Raw genomic sequence first — 2,240 nt, forward strand, 5'->3', positions numbered from 1 at the left:
GGGGTTTCTCCATGTTGGTCAGGCTGGTCTCGAACTCCTGACCTCAGGTGATCCACCTGCCTCGGCCTCCGAAAGTGGTGGGATTACAGGCATGAGCCACCACACCCGGCCTGGCCTGCGATTCTAATGAGAGTCAGAGGAAGGCTGACATTGGGAAGGGACAGCTTCTCAACACAGATATGGAAGAGTGCCAAAGGTGTCCAAATATGTGTGCAATTCCAAGTAGCTGAAAGTGAAGCAACAAAACGAGCCAGGTAGGGAGGCCTTCAAAGTGAGGCTGAGGGTTGCCCCTGGCAGTCAGTGCCATTGGAGGTCTAGGATGGGATGGTGTTCTGATTGCATTTGGTAAGTGCCCTCTGGATGCCATGTGTAGACTAGAATGTAGTGACACTAGGGGAGGTACATAAGGTGGTATAGGGGGCAGTGGTTGTGGTACAGAGTATGTGTACATTCTAATGAGTATAAACAGATGTCCCCAGGGACCTTGTATTGGGGACTTCAGGGAGAACACTACACAAATTTGATTGTATTTGGTAAACAATCTTGGAATCCAAGGTCAGTTGTCTGACAAGAGAAGAGTAGGACTCTGCATACCACACCCAGAGCTGAAATGGACTATATCTGCCTACCTGCCTGTGCTTGCTCAGTGGGAACATGAGGAGAGAGGGGGCATCAGTGGTTCTGGGACAGGGTCTCTCCTCTGAGATGGGGATTGAGGAAGAGGGTGAGCAGGGGTGGATGTTCAGGGGGATGCCTAAATTCCCCAGTAAGGAGGCCACAGATAAACTCAACTCTCTCCATCTTAGCAGGGCTATGTGACCTTTGAGGATGTGGCTGTCTACTTCTCCCAGGAGGAATGGAGATTGCTTGATGAGACTCAGAGGCTCCTCTACCGCAATGTGATGCTGGAGAACTTTTCACTTCTGGCCTCTCTGGGTAAGTTTCTCACACCCCACCCCAGCATCCTGGGCTGGGCTCGTCTCTTCCTACTTTTCCTAGTGACAGATCTGTTCTTCCCAAAGCTGAATTGTGGGCACTCATTCCTTCTCCAGTATCCTGAAGTAGCTATTGTAATTGGCCTGGGCTGTGTATACTACCATCTTCTCTCCCCGAGCGGCCCCGGAGCTGTGCAGGAAAGAGTTTGGGGGTCACGAGTCTTGCAGTCAACTTGATGGAACTTAACCCTGGTGGCCTCTCTGTGGCCTGGTGACACTGTGCAGATCTGTGGTAATTCTATTCCCCTACGTTCTGCCTGCCTCCTCTAGCCAACATACCTGTGCCAGCAATTGAGTCACCAATGTGATTGCTGTTTGACTGGGTTGCTCCTGTAAGACCCTCCTCCAAGGTTCTTTCTGTACTATGTTGTTTTCTTTCCTGTGGTCCATGATGGGATAGGTCATTCTGGCTCAGTGCTGCCACTCACCTGTTGTTTTCCTTAGGACTTGCATCTTCCAAGACCCATGAAATAACCCAGCTGGAGTCATGGGAGGAGCCCTTCATGCCTGCTTGGGAAGTTATGACTGCAGCCTTACCAAAAGGTACTTGGTGGGTGGAGCTCAGGGAGGTATGAACTCGGAGATGGGTTCATATCATACCAGGAGTCTTTGCAGTGGGCCCAGATATTTTGATACCAAGGCAAGGGGTCATCGCTGATTTCTATCTTTTCTTCCTCAGTCACCCATTTATATCTATTCTGATATTTGACCCGGGGCCATTCCCCACCTCTCTGTCCTCCATGTTTCACCCAATCCTCAGCAGCACCTTTCAGCAGTGGCTTTCACTGAATGTATGGTGAGGTGGGAGCTTATCCTTGCATATAGTGCTTGGACACCAACTATTTCTTTCCAGTTGGTTTTTTTTTTTGAGACGGAGTCTCGCTCTGTTGCCCTGGTTGGAGTGCAGTGGCTTGATCTTGGCTCACTGCAAGCTCCTCCTATCAAGTTCATGCCATTTTCCTGCCTCAGCCTCCTGAGTAGCTGGGACTACTGCCACCACGCCCGGCTAATTTTTTGTATTTTTAGTAGAGACTGGGTTTCACCATGTTAGCCTGAATGGTCTCGATCTCCTGACCTTATGATCCACCTGCCTTGACCTCCCAAAATGCTGGGATTACAGGCATGAGTCACCGCGCCCATCTTGCAGTTGATTTTTTCTGGACCTGGACATAACCTTCTGTGCCATGTTCCTGTGTCTCCAGCAGCCAAAGTCCTGTGGAAAGCCATTTGCAGTGGATTTTGTTG

At 50.1% G+C, this 2,240-nt stretch overlaps 1 protein-coding gene across 4 annotated transcripts in view; it reads left to right on the top strand.

The window, feature by feature from the left end:
• The window catches only part of LOC105539406 (zinc finger protein 773), a 41,201-nt gene that overhangs the window by 28,520 nt on the left and 10,441 nt on the right, over positions 1-2,240 (top strand). Inside the window, exons 2-3 of one of the 4 annotated variants that reach the window (XM_011979676.1) lie at positions 807-936; positions 1,440-1,538. The exons of the other annotated variants lie outside the window; for them this stretch is intronic. Of the exons in view, the coding sequence (XP_011835066.1) occupies positions 807-936; positions 1,440-1,538 (229 nt within the window). The remainder of the gene's footprint in view (positions 1-806; positions 937-1,439; positions 1,539-2,240) is intronic. 4 annotated transcript variants of the gene reach the window in all.

The sequence above is a fragment of the Mandrillus leucophaeus genome, unplaced genomic scaffold (genome assembly GCF_000951045.1).
Source record: "Mandrillus leucophaeus isolate KB7577 unplaced genomic scaffold, Mleu.le_1.0 Scaffold205, whole genome shotgun sequence".
Classification (NCBI taxonomy): domain Eukaryota; kingdom Metazoa; phylum Chordata; class Mammalia; order Primates; family Cercopithecidae; genus Mandrillus; species Mandrillus leucophaeus.